The 27663-nt window shown below is 38.8% G+C and overlaps 2 protein-coding genes and 1 pseudogene across 4 annotated transcripts in view; all 3 read left to right on the top strand.

The window, feature by feature from the left end:
* The window catches only part of LOC126018963 (40S ribosomal protein S4, X isoform-like), a 965922-nt gene that overhangs the window by 282907 nt on the left and 655352 nt on the right, over window positions 1–27663 (top strand). The window lies entirely within an intron of this gene.
* On the top strand, window positions 15049–16997 carry LOC126018996 (40S ribosomal protein S2-like; annotated as a pseudogene).
* On the top strand, window positions 21913–22912 carry PTH (parathyroid hormone). Its single transcript, XM_049781106.1, has 2 exons — window positions 21913–21998; window positions 22651–22912. Exons 1-2 carry the CDS (start codon window positions 21913–21915, stop codon window positions 22910–22912), a joined length of 348 nt encoding a protein of 115 aa, XP_049637063.1.

Below are 27663 nucleotides of genomic sequence, written 5' to 3'. Positions count from 1 at the left end.
TATTGTTGCTTACTACCCAAAAATTACTTACACCTTGGCAAATCCTAGAAGATAATCTTCCAAGTCTTTGAGAAACTCCCCCCCCTCCCAGGGGAGAGTGCAATGTCTTTGCGAAACTTAAGTAAAATATGATGAGTACAGTTCTTTTGCAATACAGGTTGGATTAGAGGCAAGCAAACCACACAGATGAAACTGAATGAAACATGAATGTTTACCTGAAAATCAGTTTTATTTAGTTTTGTTTCATGTTTGTTCACTTTTAGTTTTGGGGTCATACCTGTCGATGCTCAGAAATTACTCCTGGTAGAGCCAGAGTGATAGTACAGCAGATAGAGTGTCTTATACTCAGTTGATCCAAGTTGAAAATCCCAGGCATCCTAGGTTAGTCACCTGAGCATGCCAGGAGTAATTCTTGAGTGCAGTACCAGGAAGTCCTCAATATCACTTGGTTGAACCTCAAAACCATATAAAAAAACAAAAATAGAAATTACTTCAGGAGGTGCATTGGGAGAAAAACACAGTCTGCTATACTATGTTATGTTGCTGAAGAGTGATCAAACCCACTCTTCATAAGGACTCTTTTTCTGGTTTTTGGACTACACCCAGCAGCACTCAGGAGATATTTTGGGCTGTCAACCCAAAAATCGTTCCTGGCAGGCTTGGGAAACCATATGGGATACCGATGATGAACCTGGGTTGACTATGTGCAAGGCAAATACCCTACCCGCTGTGCTATCACTCCAGCCCAGGTCTCATTTTATTCAGCTTTATATTTCAAGTAGCCAGATATTATCCCAAATAGAGTAGATTCTCAGTAAGTGAGTACATGCGTTTTTATGTATTAGACTCAGGATTTGGGGGAGGAAGCAGCCATCATTATTACATAGCAGTTGTTCTTTCAGTTTATGAGCCCTGAAAGAAAATGGCTCACTCCTTTGGGAAACATTTCAGCAATCTCCTGATGACTTTTTACCTATTCCTAAATTCTAAAATTGTTTACAACTCAGAAAAAATAATGGACAATTTTGCCAGTTTTGAGCATTTCATTATTTTAATTTAGCTGAACTATGATTTATTGCTTATTTTTTGTTTGAATAACATTCTTCTAGTGTTTTAAAAGATATAAATGTGGGAAAAACAAACAAATAACCTTAGTGCCAATAAGCTAGGAACTTCAGCCTGCAGCATAGAAGGAAAATGAGTCACCTGAAATAATCAGGAACATAAACTTCATTTTTGCATTTTCTGAAAAGCTTCTAAGGCAGTTAATTGCAGGGTGTTCGATGTAATCATCATATTCAGTAATTATCATTAAATCTAAGGCTAGGAGGACATAAATTTAATGAGACATGTTTTCATATAACTGTCCTTAAGCTAGGAACAAAAAGATTTTCTTGATTTTTATCTCTTTTTACACTCCACCTACAGATCAAATTTCTATACCTTCACATTCTAATCCTATACAACATCTTCACTTGCAAGTCTTAACTCCCTGAAATTTTTGTTTGTTTGATTTGGTTTGGTTTGGAGCACACCTGAGGTGCTCAGGGCTTACTCCTGGTTCTGCATTCAGAGATGGATTACTCCTGGCAGGCTTGGGGACCATATGAGGTGCTGGGGGTCAAACTACTGTCAGTTGTACACTAAACCCTACCTACTGTATTATCTCTCCAGCCTAGATCTATCCACTACATTCCTATCCCCTGCATTCTTCACAAAGCAATTAAAGTAATACAAAGAGGTTATAAATTTAATCATTTCTCTGCTCTATTCCTAACCCAGTCTTTTTTTGTTTGTTTGTTTGTTTTGTTTTTCGGGCCACATCCGTTTGATGCTCAGGGGTTACTCCTGGCTAAGCGCTCAGAAATTGCCCCTGGCTTGGGGGGACCATATGGGACGCCGGGGGATCGAACCGTGGTCCTTCCTTGGCTAGCCCTTGTAAGAAGGCAGACACCTTACCTCTAGCGCCACCTCGCCGGCCCCTTCTCTCTCTCTCTCTTTTTTTTTTTTTTGCCTAACCCAGTCTAATTTAAAATCCTTTCTAGGGGCAGGCAAGATAGTACAGTGTGTAAGGTGGTTGTCTAGCACATGGCTGACCCAGCTTCAAGCCCTCAGGACCCCATATGCCTTCCTCCCCCAACATTGTCAGAAGTAAGCCCTGAACACAGAACCAGAAGTAATCATTGAGTACTACTGAGAATGACCCCCAAATTAAAATGAAAATTAAATCAAATTCCTTCTCACTATCTTATTGCATTCAGTATTAAATTAAGACAACCTCTACAGTGTTCCCTTAGGTGCTACCCAAACGAACATAACACTATTCTTCTCCCTAGCCATTACAGTCCACCATACTGGACGTCTTCCTTTCTCCAGACTCAGCATGGCAGGTCTTGCACAGACAGGGCCTTCACTGCTCAGCACATCCCTCCCACTTCATCTCAATTTTCACCTTGGTTTCCTTATGGCCTGCCCTTATAGAAAGAGGCCTTCCTGGCAATTCACTGCAAGAGATTATTATCCTTTCCCCTTCTTCATTTTCTCTCAAGCATCAAGGTCAGTGTGCTGGTGGTACTTATCATAGTTTACACTTAACTATTCCTTTGTTTATGGTCTCTATTTTTTACTAGACTAAAATTCTATGAGAACAGGGCCAGGGAGATAGTGAATTTGCCTTACATGGGAATGAGCACCATCGGTGTGGCCTAGAAACCTAAATTCTGGGCCCGAGCCACAGAATAGACACAGCCAACAGAAGTTTGATCTTATGGGATCCTAAATGGTTCGTCAAGTGTACAAAAAGTAATTCCTGAAAGGAGAGCAAGAAGTAACCCCTGAGCACACCCAGGTATGGCAAAAATAAATAAATAAAATCTAAGATGTCAAGGGGAAAGGTGCACACCTAAGCTGCTTTTAGGTGACAGCAAGCTCCTCTGCTATCATAGATCACAGTACCAGACTCTGAAGCAGAGAGCTGCACTTCTGAGCTGCTTTTGGGACTGAAGTGGAACTTTTTATGATCACAATTGACTGAGATGTTCTCTAGTAGGCTGCTCCTGGGCTACCAAACTAGGAAGCTTTGAACTGGATGTCTCTCAACCGAACCAAAAATTTTTTTGGAAAATGAGGGAGCAGTTTGGGGTCCACCAAAGTTTTGGCAGGTGGAGGAAGATCCTCCAGTGGAACCAGAAACCCTAAGTCTTCAATGTGTGCAGTCTGTGGGAGATTTAATATTAGAATATCGACTAAAGAGTCTGGTTTATCCACATCAAGTATAACATATTTGACAACCTTCTTTTTCCCCAAATCTTGGTATAATACCATGAAGGCTTGAAAATAGAGATTGCATTCCATTTTCTGTACTTTTTGAAGGAAAAAAAAAAGATCCAATTGCAAGATAATGTAAGTAGTCATTTACTGACCATCTTTCACCATGCCCTAGTTTATATTTGGGCCATATTACAAAGATGGGTAAGATGCTTTTTTTAAAGCCCTTCTAATTGGAAGCTCTTCCAATGTTTTAGTAAGCAACCCAGAGGGGAATCTTTGGGAACTTAAGTAGAGTTTCCCATTCTTTTCTAAGTACCAGTAACAATTTACGAAGTGAAGAAAACTTAACACAGGATGATTTCTTGTTATTCTTTTTTTTTTTTCCCTAAAGGTCCTTTAATTTCTTCTCCTAATATTATTTTAACTATTTCAGACTGAGTGAACTTTAACCCTTTCAATTAAGCCTCTAGCTTAAATTCTTCTTCTTCCTTTTTTTTTTGGTTTTTGGTTTTTGGGTCACACCCAGCAGCGCTCAGAGGTTACTCCTGGCTCTATGCTCAGAAATTGTTCCTGGTAGGCTCGGGGGACCCTATGGGATGCTGGGATTCGAACCACCTTTCTTCTGTATGCAAGGCAAATGCCCAACCTTCATGCTATCTCTCCGGGCCCCAGCTCAAATTCTTTGGAGACTTTAGCCCTTTAGAGTTTGTAGGGTCCCTAAAAGGTGTCGGAGTCATTGGAGTAGTCTCTATCAATGACCTCTGTGCTGCACCCCAAGCATTCCTGGGACTCTGACTTGGCCTTGACATTACCACAGTTGTATGCTGAGCCTAGCATAAAGGGCCATGGATAGGACCTTGCTCCTGGATCATGAGAGATAAAAAGCTGAAGAAGGAAAAAGAAAGTCTGCCCTACTGGTCTTTTCCAATCAAACCCTTTCTGCCAGTGTTTAACTCTTCTTAGACCTGAGACTATGCTGGCCTCAATTGCTTTCTTCTTGACAATCTCTAGTCAGTTCTCTGTGAAACTGAGCATAGATTATCTGGGGAAAATTCCTGCTTGAGTGTTGACTTTATACCATAATCCCCAAAATCTTAAATTTCATTCACTAGTGATTTTCCTTTGAGTCCCTTCCTTGTATGGTCAACAGTACATGAGATAAAAAGGGAGAGAGAATGTTGCCTTACAGTGACCAGAGATCACACGTCACAGATTACTACAGTCCTACCCCATTCTCTTAAATTTCCAAAGGGAGCATACTTTCACAGATTTTTCACAATTACCTTCTTCCTCGAGTTTTTCAATGCAATATCCCAGCTGGCTTTCCAATTATTTTGCCAGTGGAGCCCCCTAACTGACTTATATAAAGTGGGAAGGAGGGGCAGCAGTCCAAGAAGGGAATCTGTTGCTTTCTCTCTCCACCTCTACCACCTGAAATGGTTGCCATGAACCCACCATCCACTGTTCGGACCTCAAGTCCCTCCAGCCCCATTAGATAGCAGTTAAACAGCACCTGATGTTCACTTGGTCTGCCCAACGTGAGAATTGATTCCTGCCACCTGATTTCTCAGGGATTGAGGCTAGAATGAGGAATTGCTCTTTGCAGGAAAGGTGTCAACCCTAGATCTTACTCAGGCCTGAAAAGTAATTTCAAGGAAAGACCAGGAGTGAAGTAAAAACATGCTTTATTCAAAAGTACTAAGGAAGGGGAGGGAGAGGATAAGAGAGTGGTATAAAATACAGCATGAAAGACCACATCTCAAGAGGGAGATGAGGACAACACATGCTTGCGGGTACAATGTCCATGGGCCAAAGAAGTACAAGTGCGCACCTCCTTTTTTCCAAATTGATTATGTCGGTTTTCTCCCAACTTGCTTTCTACCTAGGATAAGAGTCCTGTTGTGGTTGCCAGGCGAATTATTGGGATCCGTTGATCTTCTTCGACTTTTCCTTCTTGGCCCTTTGTTCCTACTAGAGCTTCTCTTATCAGTATCCACAAGGCATATCCTGGTAGATAGCTTTAGCTAGGGGCAAAAGTTATGTCTTCATATTCCATCTTTTTCTTTAAAAAAAAAATTGGGAGGTGGAGGAGAGGGTGCAAACTATGTGGCCCTTAGGGGGCATTCCTGGTAGGGTTCGGAATCTTATGGGATACCAGGGATCGAACCAGGTCAGCCACATGCAAGGCAAATGTCCTACTTGCTGTGCTCCGGCCCTCTTCCTTTTATTTAATTAAAGTTCCAAGAACTCATTGTCATATGGATGGCCCTTCCCTAGCTGTCTACTTCAATTTTTTTTAGCACAGGGCTTACTCCTGGCTCTGCAATTAGGGATCACTCCTGGCAGGGTTGGGGAGATCATGTGGATTGCCAGGGCTCAAATCTGGGTCATCAATGTGCAAAGCCTTATCTTACTGTGTGTAATATTTCCCTAACTCCCTATCTTATTTCCTAACTATGTACTTATTACTTGAATCAAAATATGCATAGTAAGTTTTTAAAAAATACATGTAACCTATCCACTTATTGTTTACTTATGATTATTTTAAGTCCTAATAGTCAGATATGTGTGATTTTCTAATTTTAAACAGTTCTTTTGTTTTTGTTTCTGTTTGAGGGCTGTAGATTTTCAGTTGAGCTCCCAAACAGTGCTCATAGGACTCCAGGGACCATTCCTGGCAATATTTAGACTGGTTGTTAGATAGCTTAGTGTTAGGGCCTGAGCAGTTTAATGTTATTGCTCAAAGATACAATGCTGCTCATATACTGTGTTGCTGGGACCACCTGAGCCATTGAGCAATGCTCAGGGGCCTTCTATGGTAACACTCCATCGTGCTTAGGAGCCAGGTGGTAGTTTGTATATATGAGTAAATAAACTTTTTGTTTATTTATTTATCTATCATTTTTTATATTTTTATATTTATTTATTATTTTGGTTGGTTGATTTTAGTTTTGTTTTTGTTTGGGGGCTATGTCTGGATGTACTCAGGAATTGCTTCTGGCCCTATACTCAGGAATTACTCCTGGCAGGGCTCAGGGGACCACATAGGATGTCTGGAATTGAATCCAGGGCAGTTATGTGCAAGGCAAGTGCCCTTCCTGTTGTACAATCTCTCCAGTCCTTATGTGTGGACTAATTTTTTTACAAGATTATTTTTTTCATTCTTTTCAATAAAAGGTCAAAAGTATGTTTGCCTTGTTTTACTTTAAAAGTGGAATACTTTCTTGAATTGTGGAAAATTCAAGATTTTATAGACACATTGATATGTGTGTTATATATGTATATAACGCAAATATATATATATATATTTGAGATACTTCTATTCCAAATATCCATTCCCTTTTTTATAAAAAAAATTGAAATAACATGAAAATGGGTATTTTGGATTAAACAATTTTCTGTTTGATTAGATGAATTGGTTATATTTCCACAGTGCTATTATGCAAAATTTGTGCTAATTTGGGAGAAAATTACTCTTTTCTTTAATTAGGTTTAAACATCTTTATTGTTTGTTCTTATAGAAATATGAGAGTATAGTTTTCATCTAAAGACACCTGGAAACCTGAAAAACTTATAAAAAAATATATGAGGGCCCAAGCTTTTCCTGGAGCAGGAGAAAAGGGTAAGAAGAAAGATATTGATCTAGGCTGAATTGTTAATGTTTGGATGATTTGAGGAAAGAACTGAATGATTTGGATGTTGAAATTTTTTATTTACAGTATTTTGTGAGGATTTGTGAGTGTGTGTGTGTGTGGGGGGTGGTTCATTATGTGCTAAAGCCCCCTTGTACAGAGTAGAAAGGGTTGCTCCTAAGTTTAATAATAGTTCCACATCCCAGTCAGATAGATAGAAAGATATTCATTCTGGGACCAGAGAAATAGTACAGTGGAGAAGGTATTTGCCTTGCATGCGTTAAAACCAAATTCAATCTCTATTATAACATATGACCATCATGAACTCACAAGAAATAATCCCTGAGCACAGTCAGAAGTAAATCCTGAGCACAGTTGCATATGACCCAAAAACCAAAGGAAAATATATTAATTATGAAACAGAAAATGAGGACTAAAGAAATTGCCATATAACCCACTTCATCACAATAAAAATTATTAAAAAAAAACAGAAAAGAAATCAATACTCTATCTATAATACTCTACAATGCTCTATCTACAATAAGGGAACAGTTACACTAACACTCAGGGGGGCAAAGGAGGGAGATATGGGACACATGCTGGGAAAAGGGGTGGAGGGAGGACAACCCTGGTGGTGGGAATGGCCCTGATTCATTGTCACTATATACCTTAAATATTACTGTGAAAGATATGTTATTCACTTTTGGTCACAATAAAATTTATTTTAAAAATAACGGGGGCTGAGAGATAGCATGGAAGTAAAGCGTTTGCCTTGCATGCAGAAGGGCGGTGGTTCGAATCCCGGCACCCTATGATCCCCCGAGCCTGCCAGGAGCGATTTCTGAGCGTGGAGCCAAATTGGAACAAAGGAGGCACACATACATGTGTTCTGTCGGCCCATAAACATTGTCCCACATGCACATGACTGGTACCAGACTATACATCTGCATCTACACTCTGGAGATGTGTACTTTGCTTTCATACTGGATTACATACGAAGGCTTTCTCCACCTTTGGAGAAGCCCACATTCTCTTTTGAGTATGTTACTCTCCTTTTCTTATCCTCTCTCCACTTCCTCAACACCTTCCAGTAAAACCAGTATTCTCTTCCTGAAATTCTTTTCTGTGTGGGAAAGTGACAGACCTGAAAGCCCAGAGATCTGTACCGGCATCAGAAGTAACCCCTGAGCATTCCCAAGTGTGGCCCAAAACCAAAATGAAACAAACAAAAAACAAAACTACAACAATTTGAGATTATTTGTGCCCCTGAAAAGTTTTTATGAACTTGAGATAATTAAAATAATCTTAGAAATTAGGAAAACTATCCCCTCATTTATAAATTGTTCTAGAAGGAAACACACTTTGCTACATTGTTTTATCTTCTATCTTGAGAGAGAAAACTGGGCAATGTCCCATAAATATTATAAGAAGATTTCTGTAGTGATATTTCTGTTTAAATAATGCTCTTGTCACTGTTGATGAATTTTAAACTGAGTTCTTTTTTTCAGATTTCTCAGTTGTAAAATAGAAATTTAAATAGTCCCATTTTAGGATTTTTGGTAAAAAATTAAAGAGACAATGTTTATAAAGTACTTAGAAAAGGTTCTGGCATATAGTATGTGCTTTATAAGGATAACATTATTGCATTCTGGTAATTGGCTGAATTCAAACTTTAAGACTTAACATTCAAACTTGTTATCTAAACTTTTGGCAAGGAAAACATTTACAGCTGAAAACCTATAGACAGAGCTTTGTTCTTGAAAAAGAAGTATCACTTTTTTTTATTTGTCTGTGATATTTTATTTACTACCTGAAAAGAAGTCAAAATGCCTAATCGCCAGCACTTCTTCAAGTAGAAGAACTAATCTTCCAATCTGCAAAGATTGCATTTGAGTATAAACACATAACCTTGAAACTTCTTACCACTTGCAGAAATATGATGTGTGAAATTATGCAGCCACATCTGCCTCTCCACTCCAATGGACTTGGAATTATCACCAGTCATGTTTGTCAATCTGCTTCATTAGACCATGCATTCCTCAAGGTCAGGCACTCTGCCTGACTTCCTCTGTTAGAATTCCCCCTTCCAACACAAGGCATCAAACTTGGAAAATATGTTTTGTATTGAATTCCCTTTTTCCCTTTCTATTAACTTTTATACTCTTCAGTATGACACTGAAGAAAAAGTCCTGGATATGAGACATAGATTCAAATGATTGCCCTTTTCCTTACTGCTTTAGTAAACTTAAGTCACTAATTTCAAAAATTACAGTTTCATTGTCTCAAAAACTAAGAGTAACAATGTAGGGTATTATGAAAGCCAAAATAAGTGACAATAGATGATTATTTGGGCCTGAATTTTACCATATGATTAACTCATTTTGAATCTAATTCCTAAGCATTTTTACAACTCATAACATTTTTGTAGATTTTGTTTGCTTCATTTTTGGACCTCACCTCCACTGTGGTCAGGAAACTATAAGCAGTGCAAGTGGTTAAAACAGGTTTGTCTACACAGACAAGCAGCTCAATTCCTTATCATCTCTCCAGCCCGAAACCAATTCTCACCATTTTGCTGAAAGTTGCTCTCAGTTGTCTACATTTTCTACCATATCCCATACCTTTCTGATTACTAAATTAATTTTGTTAGAAAATTTTTACATTAGTAGAATATTTAAGAAGATAACTCAGAAATTTTCAAGATGTCCAATCTTACATAGAATTTTTTCTATTTTCTTTATGGCACATATGTTAAAATTAATGAGTAAATAAGTTGCATTTTTACTTATTAATCATAGTTTATCTATATTTCTTTAGATTTTACTTACTATCCTTTCTTTGGTTGCAAGATATCACCCAGGATGGTATATTCACAGATTGTCATGTCCCCAGAGATTTTTCTTGGTTTTAAAAGTTTCTCAGACTTTTTAAAATTATTTTTGTTTACTTTATTTTAAAAAATGCATCACATAGTTGGCATAGCTGTCCATTATACATTTATTTCCTGATAAATGAGATCAAAATTGTTTTTTTTTGTTTTAGGGCAACACCAGGTGATGCTCAGAGATTACTCCTGGCTATGTGCTCAGAAATCACTCCTGACTTGGGGGACCATATGGAACGCTGGGGGATCAAACCACGATCAGTCCTAGGCTAGCACATGCAAGGCAGATGCCTTATAGCTTGGGCCACTACTCCGGCCACAAAACAAAATTATTTTTAAGAGAATAGAAAGAAAAAAGAAGAGAAGAAAATTTTAAAAGAAAAAATAAAGAAAAAAAGAACTCCAGTAGTAAACATGTATTTGAAAATTATTGTATCTCTAATGAAGTCATTGATACAATGGCAGAAGGTTTGGTAAGCTGTTCATTCTGTGAAATCGGTGTGTTTCTATAGAGGTGACAGCATCAAACAAATTAAGTTGTCCAGAAATTTAAAACACTATTTCTGACATTATGGCTTTTAGGGGCATATTCTCAGCTGCCAGGCCTCCTAAAAGAAGGAAGATATGGGAAGAGGGTACAGACATTGGTTCCCAAGACCCCTGGTGATATCATCTCAAATATAGTGTATCTAAAATTGGGTCAGATTGGAGTTCCCAAAAAGAATCATAGAGGGATGTTGAGGCATGTCCATTGGCAAAACAGTGATTCTGGGTCATGGATGCATCAGGTGTGGCTTTGGCAAGGTGGGGGCTTGACCTGCCATCTCCTCCCAAGATTGTTGGCTTTATTGTGTGGTTGGTGTACTCTTTATTTTTTATGCTTTGTTTATATTTCTTTTGAGAAAAGATTAAGTCAGGGGAGCTGGCCCAGTACAAACATGGTGACTGCCAATTTCTCAGACTTTATTTCCACCAGAAGAGTGGGGTTACCCTGGTAGATCATGAATATTGTTTCAGGTACCTGATTCCTGATTATTTTCCAAATGTTATAAGTGATTGGGGTGAGGATACAGGAGAGAGGAAGGCAGCCTCAAGGCAAGTGACTTCACCTCTCTACTTAACACACGTAGGTCATAAGGAAATGCCTGGCATGGATCAGTACTGGTCAAGTCATCTATGAGCACCTACAAAACATGGACTCTAGTGCCCCACCAGCTCTACAAGGCAGCTATTAAGCTATGCCTAAAGTCCACTTGGTCTGTGGAGCATAGATTCTTCCAGAAGCAGTGGATTTAGGTTGGAACAAAAAAATTGCTCTCTGCAAGAAAAGGAAAGCAAATCCTAACAGGTTTTCAAGGAACTTCACATTCCCTTGCAGAAAAAAATTTCGGAAGAGATAAAATAGTGAAGTTTTTAACTTAAAGAAATTTAGAGACATATGATGAGAGAGAGCAAGATGCATGTTCAATAATGAGCACAAGGGGCCAGAGAAATAGTATAGTAAGCAGAGCCTTTGCCCTGTAAGAGACCAACCAGGGTCCAATCCTTGGTATTCTTTCATTTCTTCAGGCCAGCCAGGACTAGTTCTTGAGTTTAGAGCTAGTAGTAGCCCACAAGAATTATATGGTATGACTCCAAACAACAAATATATAGTCAAAAGGGTGTGGACCAGAATATCTCCAGAGGAAAAAAGCCAAGCATACACATCTAAGGTTGAGATACAGTTATATGTCCATGGTGGAGAATGAATCCTATTTCCTTTACAAAGTTTGTTTTTGAATGACCATGCTGAATTGTACCCAGGGCTTACTCCTGACTCTGCTCTCAGGTATCATTACTGGCTAAGCTCACCATATGTGGTATTGGTGTGGCCTAGTGTGGAACCTAGTGTGGCCATATGCAAGACAAACATCCTTCATGCTGCACTATCACTTGGGCCCAAACAAAGTTTGTTTATAGTAGGGATTCACACAACTGTCCTGGGATAGAGTTTTCTCCATATAAAACTTTAATCTCAGCATAAATAAATTGTCATTCACTGACTATTTAGAATATACATTGTCTTATTTGGGTTCATCAATCCCCAAGCATTATCAGGAATGCTCCCTGAGTACAGAGCCTAGAGTAAGCCCTGAGCACCACCAAGTGTGACTCTATAAAAACCAAAAAGTAAATTTAGGTGTTGGCAGGGAAAAAGACTTGTGGTGCTCCTTTCATATTTTTATCATGACCTTTAAATTCCTTGATGATTAGTGATGTGGAACATTTTTTCATGTGCCTTTTGGCTATTTGTATTTCTTCTTTGAGGAAGTGAGACAGAGACTACAGGTCATATCTCAGGCACTCCTATTTTTCTGCAGTGGCTGTAGGGTTGCCTCTTTTTAACTATGAAAACAGTGTGAGTCTTCTTTTTTCTTTTACTTGGGGGAAGGGGTTGTGGGGGTCACACTGGTGGTGTTGCTCAGTTGTTATTCTTGGCTCTGCACTCAGGAATCACTCCTGGAGGGCTCAGGGGATGCTTAGGATAGAATCTGATCGACCATGTGAAAATCAAGTGCCTGACCTGTACTATCTGTTTGGCCCCCATGCCAGAGTTAGTTTTTTTCACATTCTTTTCATCATATGTATAGAGGAGATGTAAACGCATACAGAGTGCAGATAAAAACATACAGAGTGATAGTTCAATATGTAATGTGCTTGCCTTGCATGCAGTCCACTTAGATTCAATTGCTAATACAACATATTGTTTCCTGAGACTGTCAGGAGTCACCCCTGATCACATTTCCAAGAGTAAGCCCTGAGCACTGCCAGGTGTGGCCCAAACAACAACAGTAACAACAACAACAACAACAACAACAACTAAACATGTCAGGAATGACCATTCACTGATACAGTGTATAAAATTAGCGATGTTTGCAGCCAGATAGCACAGAGGTAGAGCATTTGCCTTGCAAGCTGCTGATACAGGACAGACCCAGGTTCGATCCCCAGCATCCCATATGGTCCCCCAAAACTGCTAGGAATGATTTCTGTGTGCAAAGCCAGGAGTAGCCCTGAGCACCACCAGGTGTAGCCCCAAAATCAAAAAACAAAGCAAACAAACTAACCCAATGTTTTGGGTTTTTTTTTGGGGGGGGGGTTTGGGTCACACCTGGCAGAGCTCGAAGGTTACTCCTACCTCCACACCCAGAAATTGCTCCTGGCAGGCTCCGGGGAGCATATGGAATGCCGGGATTTGAACCACTGTCCTTCTGCAAGCAAGGCAAACGCCCTATCTCCATGCTATCTCTCAAACCCAATGGTTTATCTGTAAAGATTGCTGTACATTTTATCATTGAAGGATTATTTATGTATAATAGATCCCAGTATTTATAACAGTTTGTGAATGTAAACTGACCATGTAAACATTATACTAAGTGCTGTCTATTATGAAGCCACATTTATAGTTTTCATCAACAAAAACTTATGGATAGGACCATATGTTTTAAGTTACATGTTAGACTTTCTGAAGACTCTTTTCATTAACACTGCCCCAAGCTACCTGGCCATTCCAGATAGCCTATCTGAAAAGGACATGAGGGGGCAGAAGGAAGGTACCCGAGACAATAGCCTATCATTTTTAAGATAATTTGAAGCTAGAGCCTCCCTATATAATCTGATTTGTGACCTTGGACATGGTTGTTTTCTTGAGGAAACAGCTCTGATTGGTCATTATGGGGCTTGTGGCTGACAGAATAAAGTTTTGTTAAGCTTTAAAAAAAACTTGTGGAACAGTAAGAAAAATTAAAAATCTCAAAAACACTACAGAAATTTAATAGCACCATTATAATTTTTTATTGTCTCTACAGACAAGTTTGGGAACTAGTGAGAGTGATGAGAGATAAAAAGAACTCAGTCACTTGATGTCCTTACAGAGGAGTTTCAAACAATAGGCTATTTCAGCTATAAAGATGCCAACATTTAATCTGTGGACAAAACAGAATTAAAAAAATAATAGCTGGGGTTTCCAATCCTAAAGGTTTCTTATTAATTCCACACCCATAAATCCATACTAATTCCAATAGAGGAATCAAGTGGAAAATTTGCAGTTTCAAAACACATAAAGGACATAAACATGGTCCTTGGTCCTTGCTAGAAGTAGATCTCATTCTAACTTCAGAGAACTTGAAAATCCTAAAATAGGCTGAGCAAAAATGACTTTTCTCAGCTTTTCTTTCTGTTGCTATTATATGAATCTCTTATGCCCACATAGCCCATAGCCTTCTTCTTTCTAAATTATTTCCTCTTATCTAATATCTGCAGTTCCCAAACCTGATGATTTAGAGTTACTGTGTGTTAGATCTTGGCAGTCATCCCCTTCTTTGTGAGAAGGTCAAGTAATCTATTATTATTGGGGATGGGATGGGATACACTTGACAGTGCTCTGTACTATTGGCATGCTTGAAGGAAAATATCAAGTGCAGGAGAACAAACTTGGGTCAGCCATGTCCAAGGTAAATGCTCTATCCACTAAACTAGCACTCCAGCCCCTCAACCTACTTAAGAGCCATTACTACCTTTTCCTCCTCTTACCATCTATTCCACCTTATTTCATCTATATTTTGCACATTCTTCTTTCATGTGTTGCATGTTCTTTCTCATCTTCTCTGATAGAAAACTCATGATCATTCTTTGGACTCCGTAAACTTCTCAGTAAATCTAGCTTTTGACATCTGCAGAGAAATCCAGTCACTTTCTTGACTGTTTTTATAAGTCTTTGTGCATATCCTGTTATAAAACTTATCACATTATATTCCAATTATGTTTTAAACTTGAGGACAGAGTATATTTTAATCATCTAGTGATTAAAATATTAAAACATTAGTGATTTGCAGATAGTAGAAATTTAGGGCATTTAAAAATGTTTTACTTTGAATTAGATGATTGAGATATTAAAACTAGTTTAATTTGGGATATTAAATTTGAGTATTAATCTGCATTAGTGCAATATTAATCACTAGATGGTTGAGATATTAAAATTATTTTAATAATATGGTTGACTTCAATATGGCAATTTATTCTTAAATAATTAGAAAGAAGGCAGGAAAACCAATCTGAAAAGTGATCATGTTAACATTTCCCAAAGAAGAGAGGGAATATCTTAATTAGAATGCTATACATAGCTTTATAATAACAATAAAAATGTATTAATACAACTTTGTATTTCCAATTTTTCTTCCTCTCAATAGAGTATAGCAAAAAATTATATAAAAAAGGGGCCAGCGAGGTGGCGCTAGAGGTAAGGTGTCTGCCTTGCAAACACTAGCCAAGGAAGGACCACAGCTTGATCCCCCGGTGTCCCATATGGCCCCCCCAAGCCAGGGACAATTTCTGAGTGCTTAGCCAGGAGTAATCCCTGAGCATCGAACGGGTGTGGCCCGAAAAACCAAAAAAAATTTATATAAAAACTATATGTGTGATCCTTCAAGTCTTTAAAAAGATCAAACGGGTGCCTGAGAAATAGTATAACAGTCAGGTGCTTCCCTTGCATGTATCTGACTAGGGTCCAAACCCTGGCACCCTGTATAATCCCTTGAATCCTCCCAGAAGTGACCCATCATACAACTGCTTCTCATGTCATGCTTTTTATTTTCATTTTCATTAACCTACCTTATATCTTCCAGACACATAATTGTTTATCTCTAACACTTTTAAAATGGATCCTGTATCTAAATTCTACCTGAGATTCACACAATGCAGAGAATATCCTAGAGCAGGATTAACACATCTCTTATTCTAGACAGTTTAAAAATGAATGGGCTCTTACTTTATGATGGTTAACAGGAAGGGAAAACATGAAATAAACCAAAAGAGAATTATGAAAACGAATCCAAACTGGAGACTTGAGTTCAAATCCCAGCTACCTAAATGAATCAAGGGCATTTGAAGGGTTTTGACCTCAGATGGGAAGCATACTGTAGCAACATGGTAAATCAACTGGTGGCAGCATTATGTCTTCATATAGTTTTAAAGCAGTCTCAATTAACTGGGATAGAAGAATTAAAACCTGAGGAGACCGAAGGACTCCCTTGCAAGGGGGACACTGAGGTAGTAAGAATAAGAATGGCTTTGGAGTCATGAAGACCTTTGTTGAGCTCTGTATTTTTCACTTTTCAAACCCCAGTTATTTCATGTAAAAATGGAATTAAAAAAAACAGTACTTAGGGGCTGGAGCAGTGGCACAAGCAATAGGACATTTGCCTTGCATGCGCTAACCTAGGACTGAACTCGGTTCAATTGCCTGGCATCCTATATGGTCCCCCAAGCCAGGAGAGATTTCTGAGCGCATAGCCAGGAGTAACCGTTGAGCGTCACTGGGTGTGCCCCCTCCAAAAAACTGTACTTAAAAGATTTCTGTAAAGAACAAATGGGCTTCTTCTCCATTAAATACAAATGGCAGCTAACATCAATGCTGCTGGAGGGCCCGGAGACTCAGGGAGTGAGGGGGGAAGGAGCTAGAATTGAAAGTCCTGATGGTATGTGCAAAGGCTTTGGCAGTGCCGAAGTGCCACCTATCCGACTCCTCAGGGCTCCTAGAGTAAAGGCCAAAGACAAGGAGTGGATCCACTCACTCACTTGGCATGCTTGGTCAATGAAATGAATAATGAATATCAAGTCTCTGGATGAAATCTCCTTCTCTTTGCCCATCAAGGAGTCGGAGGTCATTGACTTTTCCCTGGAGCTATCTCTCAAAGATGACGTTCTAAAGATCATGCCATTGGGGATTACAAATGGACTCCAGCTTGGAGATGAAGTGCTCCAAGGAGGTAGCCACTGTCATGTTGGCATCATTATTCTAGCTAACCTCTCCATCGTTTGTGTGTGGTGAGCTACTGGGGGAACAAGATCAGCAAGCCCCACCCTGTCCCCTGCAAGGTGACAGAATGCGGAGGCTCTAGACTGGTACACATCATTTCTGCGTCCAGGGGCAATGGCAGTTTCAGCACCTGTGCCCAAGAAGCTGCTGCTGATGGAAGGGATCAACAATTGCTACAGGTCCGCCAAGGACTTCACTGCCTCTCTGGGCAATTACATCAAGGCCATATTCAAATGCCATCTTCAAGACCGTGTTCTCCAAGTTTCCGTAACAGGAATTTATTGACTATCTCGTGAAGACTTACACCAGAGACTCCTCGAAAGGGACCCAGGTACCAGCGCTGGCTACCACATAGTTTTGTATAAGGCAAATAAAGTGACTTGAGCCAGGTTTTGTTTTTTTTTTTTTAATTAAAAAAGGAGGGGCCCGAGAGATAGCACAGTGATAGGGTGTTTGTCTTGCATGCTGCTTACCCAGAACGGACCTGAGTTCAATTCCTGGCATCCCATATGGTCTCCCAAGCCTCCTGCCAGGAGTGATTTCTAAGAGCAGAACCAGAAGTAACCCCTGAGTGCCATCTGGTGTGGCCCCAAAGCCCCAAAAAAGTTATTATTAAAGTTTAATATGCATAAATAAACTACAAATGAATTAAATAAATATTAAAATGATTTAGGTTTGAGACCTTAAAGTGCACTTATTTACTAAAGGCATTTCTCAAATTTTCTTTTTCTTTTTCTTTTATTTTTCTTGTTTTTTGGGTCACACCAGGCAGTGCTCAGGGGTTCCTCCTGGCTCTACACTCAGAAGTCGCTCCTAGCAGGCTCGGGGGACCATATGGGATATCAGGATTTGAACCACCATCCTTCTGCATACAAGGCAAACGCCTTACCTCCATGCTACTCTCCGGCCCCATTCTCAAAATTTCTTAATGTCTCCTGAAGACATTTTTTTTGTCGTTCTTTCTTTCTCTTTCTCTTTTTCTTTCTTTCTTACTTACTTTTTCTTCTTTCCTTCCTTTCTTGTTTTCTTGCTTTCTTTCACTTTCTTTTTTTGTTTTTGCTTTTTGGTCACAGCGGGCAGAGCTCAGGAGTTACTCTTGGCTCTATGCTCAGAAATTGCTCCTGGCAGGCTCTGGGAACCATATGGGATGCCCAGATTCGAACCACTGACCTTCTGCATGCAAGGCAAATGCCTTACCTCCATGCTATCTCTCCGGCATCTCTTTCACTTTCTTAATGATGGCATGTGATAACAAATTTATACTGCATCAGGATCTGTGCAAACTCAATAAGTAGAACCTTCTAGAATAAAGTTCTCCTAAAACAGGAAAGTAATTTTTTATAATTGGCAGGGTTTTGAAAAGTTATTTTAGGGTTTTTATTAATTTTAGTAAAAACTCTATTTATTAAACATTTGCTCCCTTTGCCTACCAGTCACTTTTGTGTGCTTGGAAGCATAAACTTTTGATGCTGAGAGAAACTGGTCTTACTGTGATTTCATAGAGAAGGAGCTTGAAGCCTAGCAGACCCCACAGGACTTTTCCCACTTTTAAATATGAAGGGAAGCCTCAGAATCCAGGAGGTCTATTTAAAAAAGAAGCAGAAGAAATGAAAAATACTATAGAGGCTGGTGCACTCATATAGTGTGTAGGACATTTGCCTTGCATGTGGTTAATTTGGGTTGAATCCCACAGAGGGTACCTTAACCCCAGGAGTGACCCCTGAGTACAGAGCCATGAGTAAGCCCTGAGCACTGTCAGGTCTCCCCTCCCAAACCACTATATTTTAAAAATAATAGATAGGAATAATATAAATTGCTTTAGAGCAGCTTGTAAAGTAAGTATAACCTAAAATTCCTGGACTTACACTGTTTCTTTTTAATATCTAATCACCTCAATCTTAAGAGGAGTAGGCCCTGCACATGGTGGGGGTACATGGGCTGATCTGAATCTATAGTTGTGATCTTAAGTGCTGTCACCCATAACAATAACACAACTCATTTTGGAGACTGGAGACCTCTATATATATCAGATTTAAAGGCCTGTTCAAGCCATTGGCATTCTCAAGTTTGCTCGACTTGAGAAAGCATTAGCTGCTCATACACCTGACGCTGTCTTAAAATATTGGTGAGTGAACTTAATTTTTACTTTGAATTTTATATTAACATTTAAAAAATAATCAGTTAGTTAATGTGCACTGTTTTTCATAATTGTAATCATCAGACTGCTCACAGTCAAGTGTCTTATGTCTACATGCATACACTGTAAAAATAAATGTATTACCTAAAAACAATTCATGATTATAGTTTTTTTGAGATAGTTTTTAAATACCTCATTTAAAATCATAGAAGAATAAAATTTAGGGCCTGGAGAGATAGCACAGCGACGTTTGCCTTGCAAGCAGCCGATCCAGAACCAAAGCTGGTTGGTTCGAATCCCAGTGTCCCATATGGACCCCGTGCCTGCCAGGAGCTATTTCTGAGCAGACAGCCAGGAGTAGCCCCTGAGCACCACCAGGTGTGGCCCAAAAAAAACAAACAAAAAAAGAAGAATAAAATTTAAAGGGATAGGATTGAAGTAAAAGTCTAATGGGGAATGAATAATTCTGATTATAATAACCAAGATATGTGTACTAAATTGAATTAAAATGAAATATTTTTCCTAGGAAGTATCCTTATCTAGGATTTTGCTTTAGAATTCATAGAACATTGACACTGAATTCATTTGGAGAAACTCAGTTTCACTGCAGAATATATGTATTAAACTCTCACCTTTCTAATTATTGTAAAAAATATTATTATTTCTAGACTCACTTTTTCTAATTAGTGTAAAAATTGTCTTCATTTAAAAAAGCATTTTACAGTTATTTTCACTTCTTTTTCATTCTATTGTAAGGATTAAACTCAGAATTTCATGCTTCTCTTCATTAAGCACAAAGGAAAAAAGAAAAGACACTTCTGAAGTCACTAGATGAATTTGACAATGCTAAAATTAGACTTCTAGCTGCCATGTCTGTTTCTAGCTTACTCCAAACCTGAAGACTATTCTTTTTCTGGTCTACCAAAATAGTTTTATATTGTACATTGACAATAAAAATAGTAGATTATAATGTGTCTTACGTTTCTATTAAATGATGCCATTTTTCTACACTCAACTACTCTGAGTATGCTAAAAGAGAGAACATTAAGCATTAAGAAAGAAAGATAATAATAGGCTTTAAAAATTCTTGAAATGCAGATTAAGGTAAGGCTATTATTCTATTTTGAGAAGTAAAGCTCTATGAGCAAAAGAGGAAGGAGCTAAGAAAAAGGAAACAAAATTGTTGATAAAATACATGAAGAATGAAAAATTAGACATTTTTATGTAAAGACAGCTTTTTCAATCATTTAACAAATATTAAGTTTGGTCATTTTTATTTGGTTTCTTTTTCTTCTTTTGTTTTCCTTTTTACTACACCGTATGTGGTGCTGTGAATTGAAACTGGATCAGCTTTGTGCAAAGCAAACATCTTCTTCCTATACTGCTTCTCAAGTCCAAGTTAATTTTTCTTTCTTTTTTTTTTTTTTAATTTTTGGGTCACACCCAGCAGCATTCAGTGGTCCCTTCTGACTCTATGCTCAGAAATCACTCCTGGCAGCTTGGGGAACCATATGGGATGCTGGGATTCGAACCACTCGCCTTCTGCATGCAAGGCAAATGCCCTACCTCCATGCTATCTCTCCTGCCCCAAGTCCAAGTTAATTTTTAAATGCTTTGATATATTCTTTGTTTGTTTGTTTGTTTGTTTGTTTTGGGCCACATCTGTTTGATGCTCAGGGGTTACTCCTGACTAAGCGGTCAGAAATTGCCCCTGGCTTGGGGGGACTCTATGGGATGCCAAGGGATTGAACCGCAGTCCTTCCTTAGCTAGCGCTTGCAAGGCAGACACCTTATCTCTAGCGCCACCTCACCGGCCCCGATATATTCTTTTTTTATAGTGAAATAAATTACGTCAGTAAACATCTCTAAATCATAGCATGTTAATTTGATTTTGTTTAGAGTTTACAGGATTTTTGTTTTATTTTAGCTTTTTTCTTTTTCCATATCCAGCAATGTTCAGGGCCTATTCCTGTTACTATTTGGTCAATCTGAAGATATTTCAGGAAGCATGTGATGCCAAGGATCAAATCTAGGGCTACACATGCCAAACGTGTGCTCCAACTCCTTTAACTATTTCCCAAGTTCTTAACTTGATATTATGATTTTTATCATGATACTGTAATGAGAATAACTTATAAAGAACAAATAAACAATGTTGATATTTACCTAAATAAAAGAATTAGCTACTTTCAACAATAAACAGTCATAACTATCATTGTATCTGGGAGGAAATTTTGAAAAGTTCCCTTTTTATTTCTCATTTGACTTAAGAACCCATACATTAAAGTTTGTATAAAAATTATCTTGTGGGATTGGAACAATAACACAACAGGGGCCAGAGTGATAGCACAGCTGTAAGCCATTTGCCTTGCACACAGCCAACACAGGACAGACCCCGGTTCGAATCCTGACATCCCATCTGGTCCCCTGAGCCTGCCAGGTGCGACTACTGAACACAGAGCCAGAAGTAACTCCTGAGCGCTGCTGGGTGTGACCCAAAAACCAAATAAATAAATAAATAACAAAAATAACACAACAGATAGGTCGCTTGCACAAGACCCCCCCCCCATGGTTTGATCCTCAGTATCTCATATGATCCCCTGAGTCTACCAGGAGTGATTTCTGAATGCGGAACCAGGAATAACCCCCAGCACTGAGGGGTGCTGCCCCCCAAAAAATGAAAACAAAAATTCTCAAAACAATACTTTGAAAAGTAAGACTGATCTAATTAATTTCTATCTCAAGTAATGTGTCAGAGAGGCCCTGAACAATAGTATAAGGTGGTTGCCTTTCATATTGTCAACCTGAGTTCAATCCTGGCATCCCATAAGGTCTCCGGAGCCTGCTAGAAGTGAATCACTGAACAGAAAGCCAAAAGTAAATCCTGACTACCATAAAATTAATTAATTAATTAATTAGTTAAAGAGACTGCAATGTAGCTGTAAAATAGAGGCTGATTCTAAAAGACCAAATTGTTTAAAATTGTTTAAAGATTCTAAAAGTCATAAAAACCAATATAAGGAGATAATGCTGTGCTCAATTGTATTTTTAACTTAAACTGCTAGAGACTTAATTATTTAGTTTAAAATATTAAAATATTTTAAATTCTCAATTTTGCTTTCTCCCAGCAAAGATGATGGCTGCAAAAAACATGGTTAAACTGATGATTGTCATATTTGCAATTTACTTTCTTGCACAAACATATGGCAAGTCTATTAGGTAAGTATAGTACAATGTATTCTGCATTTTGTGGTCATGTGAATTTGCCATGGTGGCATTGCAGGGAGTTAATAAAGTGGTCTTTGAGTTGTCCTGAGTTTTGAACAAGGAGAGATGCCATTTTGTAAGGACCACATGGAATAAGCCACATACTAAGTTTCCTCAAGCCTAGTTCCATTAACACTGCTGCGTCAAGCTACCTGGCTATACCAGGTAACCTATCAGGAAGGACACTAGAACAGTAGGAAGATACTGCAAGACAACAGCCAATCTTTTTTTGTTGTTGTTTTGTTTTGGGGTCACACCTGGCCTAGGCACTCGGAAGTTACTCCTGGCTCTGTGCTCAGGAATTGCTCCTAGCAGGCTCGGGGGGCCTATGGGATACTAGGATTTGAACCTGGGTCTGCCCTGTGTTGGCCTTGTGCAAGGCAAACGCCTTACTGTTGTGCTATCCTTCTGGCCTAGAACCTCCCTAAATAATACTATTCATGACCTTGGGAGGATTTCATCTCCTTCTAGAGATGACCCTGACTGGTCCGTTTTGGGGCTATTGATAGAGGAGTTAAAGTTTTGTTCTGATTTACTCCAATTGTGTGGTCGCGTCCTTCGACTCCGGACCCTAACATTCCTCTTCCATTTCTGTTCCTTTTAGGAAGAGATCTGTGAGTGAGATTCAGCTTATGCATAACCTGGGCAAACATCTAAGCTCCAAGGAAAGGTTGGAATGGTTAATGAAGAAGCTGCAGGACATGCAGAATTTTATTTCCCCTGAAGCTCTGACTGTTTACAAAGATGGTGGTTCCCTGAAAGCCAGAAAACAGACAGACAATGCCTTGATTGAGAGTCATCAAAAGAGTCTTGGAGAAACAGACAAAGCTGATGTGGATGTCTTAATGAAAGCCAAATCCGAGTAAAAAAAAAAAATTAGTGGCAGAGCTCTGCAATAGACAGAGCAGAGTGGCTATCGCATGCTGCTAATTTTTTTTAAATGCCGTTAAAATAACCAAGTGCCAATGTTTCTAATAATAGCAAATTTTACTTGTAATTGTTTGCTGACCACTTAAGCTAAAATTCTAATTATGGTGGTTCTATTTTATTCATCAAACACTTTATAATTCTATTGCTTATTCTTTGTAAATGGTGTCACTGCACAATTTATAAAAGAATAAAATTGCACCTTTCAACTTCTTTTCCATCTTACAATAACAAATAAAACTTAATGATTACAATTCTAAATAAATGACATCTTTTTCTCTTGTTAAGGCTTTTGATTATGGTAACCAATAAGTTGAAACTGATTACAGCTTCATAGAACAATGCAAAAAGGTTTATAATTGCATATTTCATATCTTGATATTTTGAATATCATCCTTTTAATTTTTACCAAAGTAACAAGTCCCAAATTTTTTACTAGCTAGATGCCAACTTTGCTCATTTTAGAAAAGGAAATTAAATACTCAGTAAGGGTAAACAAAATGTCTGAAATTTGAAGTCTTTGTACACAAACCCATCACTGATGATGTCTCTAGTGTGGGCCATTAATTTTTCTGGAATATTAAAATGTTTGTATTATTCAACTACAGCTTTATTCTTTGACACATCTAAATATCTGCCAGGGGCCAACCCTCTTGGGTGAACGGATCTGAAGCAGGGGTGAGTGAGGATTAAGAAAACAAGACAGAGAAAAGCCTGGGGTCTGGGGAATCTACCTCATGAACTGAGTCCTGACTGTTCTCCACATACAATATTTATTGTTCAGGTACAATCAACTTGAAAGGAAGGGCAGAAAACAGGCAAATATATATATCTAATGCTAAGCAAGTCTAAGTGGCTCTTTATATTTCAAAAAGAGAGGTGTGAAGGGAAGAGGAAGCTGATATAACATGTCTTCCTTTAGGAGAGGTGGCAGGACAAAAGAGTGAATATAGGACCAGCCCTTCTGCAAGTCATTCCTGGTGGGTTCTGGTCTGTCACCTCTATAGTAAATTTAATTTTTTATTTTTATTTTTTAAATTTAAACACTATGGTTATAAGGTTATTTATAATAGTTGGTATTTTTCCCCACAGACAAAGTTGTTCATGATTGAATTGCAATCATAAAATGTACAGTATCGTCACCAGTGCATATTTCCCACCACCAATGTTCCCAGTTTCCCTCTCACTCTGCCCTATGGCCACTCCCCTTCCTATCTCTGGGGCATCCATCTCTCTCTCTCTCTCTCTCTCTCTCTCTCTCTCTCTCTCTCTTTCTCTCTCTCTCTCTCTTTCTCTCTCTCTCTCTTTTGTTTTTCGGGCCACACCCGTTTGATGCTCAGGGGTTACTCCTGGCTAAGTGCTCAGAAATTGCCCCTGGCTTGGGGGGACCATATGGGACACTGGGGGCTCGAACCTCAGTCGCAGTCCTCCTTTGGCTAGCGCTTGCAAGGCAGACACCTTACCTCTAGCGCCACCTCGCCGACCCCTTTCTATCTTCTTTTTAGATACTTTGATTCGCAGTATATTGAACATTTTCCATGACCAATGTCCCCATTTTTGCTCCAACCCACCTCCCTGCCTTTCTATGGGACATTTTGCCTCTCTCTCTCTCTCTCTCTCTCTCTCTCTCTCTCTCTCTCTCTCTCTCTCTCTCTCTCTCTCTCTCTCCTTTTTTGACACTGTGGCTTGCACTATTGTTAATGAAGGGGTACCATGCATTTATCCCTTTAGGCACTCAGTTCTTTATTGGGGGGGTTGGGCGACACCCAGCTACACTTAGGATTTACTCCTGGCTCTGTGATCAGAAATCACTCCTGGCAGGGTCAGAGAACCATATGGGATACTGGGGGTTCATACTGGGTCAGCCTAGTGGAAAGCAAATGTCCCACTGCTGTGCTATATCACTTTGCCATCCAGCACCCAGTTCCTGTCCAGAACAATCAGTTTCAACTATCATTGTAATAGTATTACCTACTCTACTCTAACTAAATTCACAGCTCTTTGTAGCAAGCTTCCTACCATGGATTGACCCTCCTGGTTCTCATCTTAATTGTCTCTGGATATTATTGCCATACTGTCTTTCATTTTTCTTTTCTTTCTTTTTTTGTGGGGGGGGGCTTTTGGGTCACATACAGTGATGCTCAGGGGTTACTCCTGGCTCTGCGCTCAGAAATTGTTCCTGGCTGACTCAGGGGACCATTTGGGATGCCAGGATTTGAACACTGTACTGGATCGGCCACATGCAAGGCAAATGCCCTACCACTATGTTATGTCTCCAGTCCCAGCCTTTTATTTTTTTATATCCCACAGATGAGTGAGATTATTCTATGTCTATTCCTCTCTTTATGACTCATTTGAATCAGCATAATAATCTTCATGTCCATTCATGTATAAGCAAACTTCATGACATGAATTTTTCCCTAACAGCTGCATAGCTTACATTGCATGGATGTACCACATTTTCTTTAGCCACTCATTCATTGTCAGGCACCTGGGTTGTTTCCAGATTCTGGCTAATGTAAATAGTCCTATGAGGAACACAGGAGTGTAGCGCTCTTTTTGTATTCTGTTTTTGTGTTCCTAAGGTATAGCCCTTAGGAGTGGTATTGCTAGGTCATATGGGAGCTCAGTTTCTAGTTTTTTGAGGAATATCCATATTGTTTTCCAGAAAGGCTGGACTAGATGGCATTTCCACCAGCAGTGAAAGAAAGTCCCTTTCTCTCCACATTATGCCAGCATTGGTTGTTTTTGTTCTTTGTGATGTGTACCAGTCTTTGTGATGTGAGATTGTATCACATTGTTTTAATTTGCATTTATTTTCATCTCCCTAATTATTAGTAATGTGGAGCATTTTTTTCATGTGCCTTTTGGTCATCTGCATTTTTGTTTGTTGGTTGGTTTGTATTTTGGGTCACACCTGGCAGCGCTATGCTCAGAAATCGCTCCTGGCAGGCTCGGGGGACCATATGGGATGCCGGGATTTGAACCACCATCCTTCTGCATGCAAGGCAAATGCCCTACAATCCATGCTATCTCTCCAGCCCCTGTTTTTCTTCCTGGAGGAGATGTCTGTTCATTTCTTCTCCCCATTTTTGAATGGGGTTAGTTTTTTTTTTTCTTCCTAAGGCCTCCTAGTGCTTTGTATATTTTAGATATTAACACCTTGTTAGATGGGTATTGAGTAAATAGTTTCTCCCATTCTGTGACTAAGCTTTGTAGCCTAGTCACTGTTTCTTTTGAAGTGCAGAAGCTTCTCCTGGGTATCACTTATGGTCTCCTGAGCACTGCCAGTAATCAGTTCTGAGGAAAAAAGTTAGTAATAGTCCTAGAGCATCACTAGATGTGGCCCAAAATCAAAACTAACCAAAACTATACTAAGCTAAATAAATAAATGTGTTTTATCTCACTAAAAACTGTAAGATCCCATTTCTGGTTTCAAAAAGTTCATATTCAATGAGGAAGACAGAGATAAACAAATAGATATTTATAATGTAATATTACATGTAATTTGAAAATACTGAGACACACTGAAAAGATAGTGGATCTGACATAGAAAACATTTAGATGAAACATTAATAGAAATTTTTGTAACATGTTAAATAGAGGAATATTAATTTTTGCCACCCTACAGTAAAATTGATCTGGGTTTGGTTGCAATGCAGAGGAAAGGCTATATTTCAGTTAAAGTAGAAAGGAATTTAATGTAGAATTATTCTGAAGGCTAAATAATACAGACTTTATGCTAAATTTTGAAAACAAATTCTTAACATCACCAAGGAAACTGTTCTTCTCTAATATCAGCAACTGCCTGATATTGTCCCAAGACTGCTCTGATCAGAAAGCAGCTGCTTACTGCTCATGTTTTTGGAATATTGCACCAAGCATAATCCATCCTGAAAAAATGGATATATTGCATTTGATCTCTTGATGTTTAGTTTCATACAACTTCAATTAGACTTTAATTAACATTAAACTTTAATTAACATCCAAGAGTCTTAAGGTTGACTTCTCTGAGATTCTTAGAGAGGGTAGAACTAAACCCATAAAAGATCATTCACTACATAAAGATTCCAGCCTGTGACTGATCACACTAGCATAGATAAACGAAACTCCATAATAGTGCTTGCCAATAGGATAGGATTATTTTCCCAGTATCACAGGAGTATCTTATGAATATTTATCTCTTCTCCAACCTTAGCTGTAGAGATAGCTGAGAAATACCTGTACAGTTTTCTCAGTCATATAAACTTCCAATATCAGAAGGGCTTGGGGTGGATGGGTGGTGGCATATAGTCTTAGTTTCCTCCCGCATGCTTTATGCTATTCTACTGGACAAAAAGCAGACCCTCTTAAAGGAAATACTAGTAGCAACATCAGTAGCTTCTAATCTTTATATGGTGACTGATCTTGTAAGTTTTGTTTTAGGTTCCATATAAATGTTTACTAATGATTTCTGTGACCTTGTCCTGTTTCTGCTCAAGCAACCTATCAGTCTGGCTATTTTACACTGTTCTGATCATATCTTTGTGATTAATGACCTCTTCATCTTCGCCCAACTCTTAGATTGAATCTCAGAGGTCTTATCCTCTGGTCTTTTGCTTCTACTCTTAATTTTCCCACTGCTGGTGGGAATGCCATCTAGTCCAATTTTTATAGAAAGCAATATGGAGATTCCTCCAAAAACTGGAAA

Source organism: Suncus etruscus, chromosome 9 (assembly GCF_024139225.1).
Source record: "Suncus etruscus isolate mSunEtr1 chromosome 9, mSunEtr1.pri.cur, whole genome shotgun sequence".
Classification (NCBI taxonomy): Eukaryota; Metazoa; Chordata; class Mammalia; order Eulipotyphla; family Soricidae; genus Suncus; species Suncus etruscus.
This window is presented reverse-complemented; position numbering and strand designations above follow the sequence as displayed.

Excerpts from the sequence above, each read along its gene's own strand:
- PTH (XM_049781106.1), top strand. The coding sequence starts at position 21,913 with ATGATGGCTGCAAAAAACATGGTTAAACTGATGATTGTCATATTTGCA. Across the intron at positions 21,999-22,650 it reads ACATATGGCAAGTCTATTAG|GAAGAGATCTGTGAGTGAGA; the intron begins GTAAGTATAGTA and ends TGTTCCTTTTAG.